The sequence below is a fragment of the Cystoisospora suis genome (assembly GCF_002600585.1).
Source record: "Cystoisospora suis strain Wien I chromosome Unknown contig_1081, whole genome shotgun sequence".
Classification (NCBI taxonomy): domain Eukaryota; phylum Apicomplexa; class Conoidasida; order Eucoccidiorida; family Sarcocystidae; genus Cystoisospora; species Cystoisospora suis.
The window spans coordinates 33,870-34,135 of NW_027153882.1; the positions used below are offsets into that span (position 1 = coordinate 33,870).

The 266-nt window shown below is 47.4% G+C and overlaps 1 protein-coding gene across 1 annotated transcript in view; it reads right to left on the minus strand.

Annotated features, from left to right (window-relative positions):
* CSUI_002600 (uncharacterized protein) overlaps positions 1-253 on the minus strand; it is a 5,290-nt gene extending 5,037 nt beyond the window's left edge. Inside the window, exon 1 of the mRNA XM_068062800.1 lies at positions 47-253. Coding sequence (XP_067925226.1) covers positions 47-127 — 81 coding nt within the window. The 5' untranslated portion in view covers positions 128-253. The remainder of the gene's footprint in view (positions 1-46) is intronic.
* Positions 254-266: the final 13 nt, after the last annotated feature.

Consider the following 266-nt stretch of genomic DNA (forward strand, 5'->3'; position numbering starts at 1 on the left):
CCCCCCCGGTCTCCTTTCCTTCTCTCTCCATCGTTGAGCTTCTTACCTTCCACATAAGACTTTCTTTCAGTTCATCTAACTGTCGTTTACATTGTTCTAATTCATGACGTCGTTCTTCTTCACTCATAGCTCGAAGAATATCAGGCCTCTGCAGTAAAGCTTCTCGTGTCCATGATCCACGTATACTTATCGTAGGTCTCCCTGCAACTCCCCCAATAGCTCCTTCTTCTCCTGCCTTCGAAACTCCTCCTCCTCCTGCCGTTGTT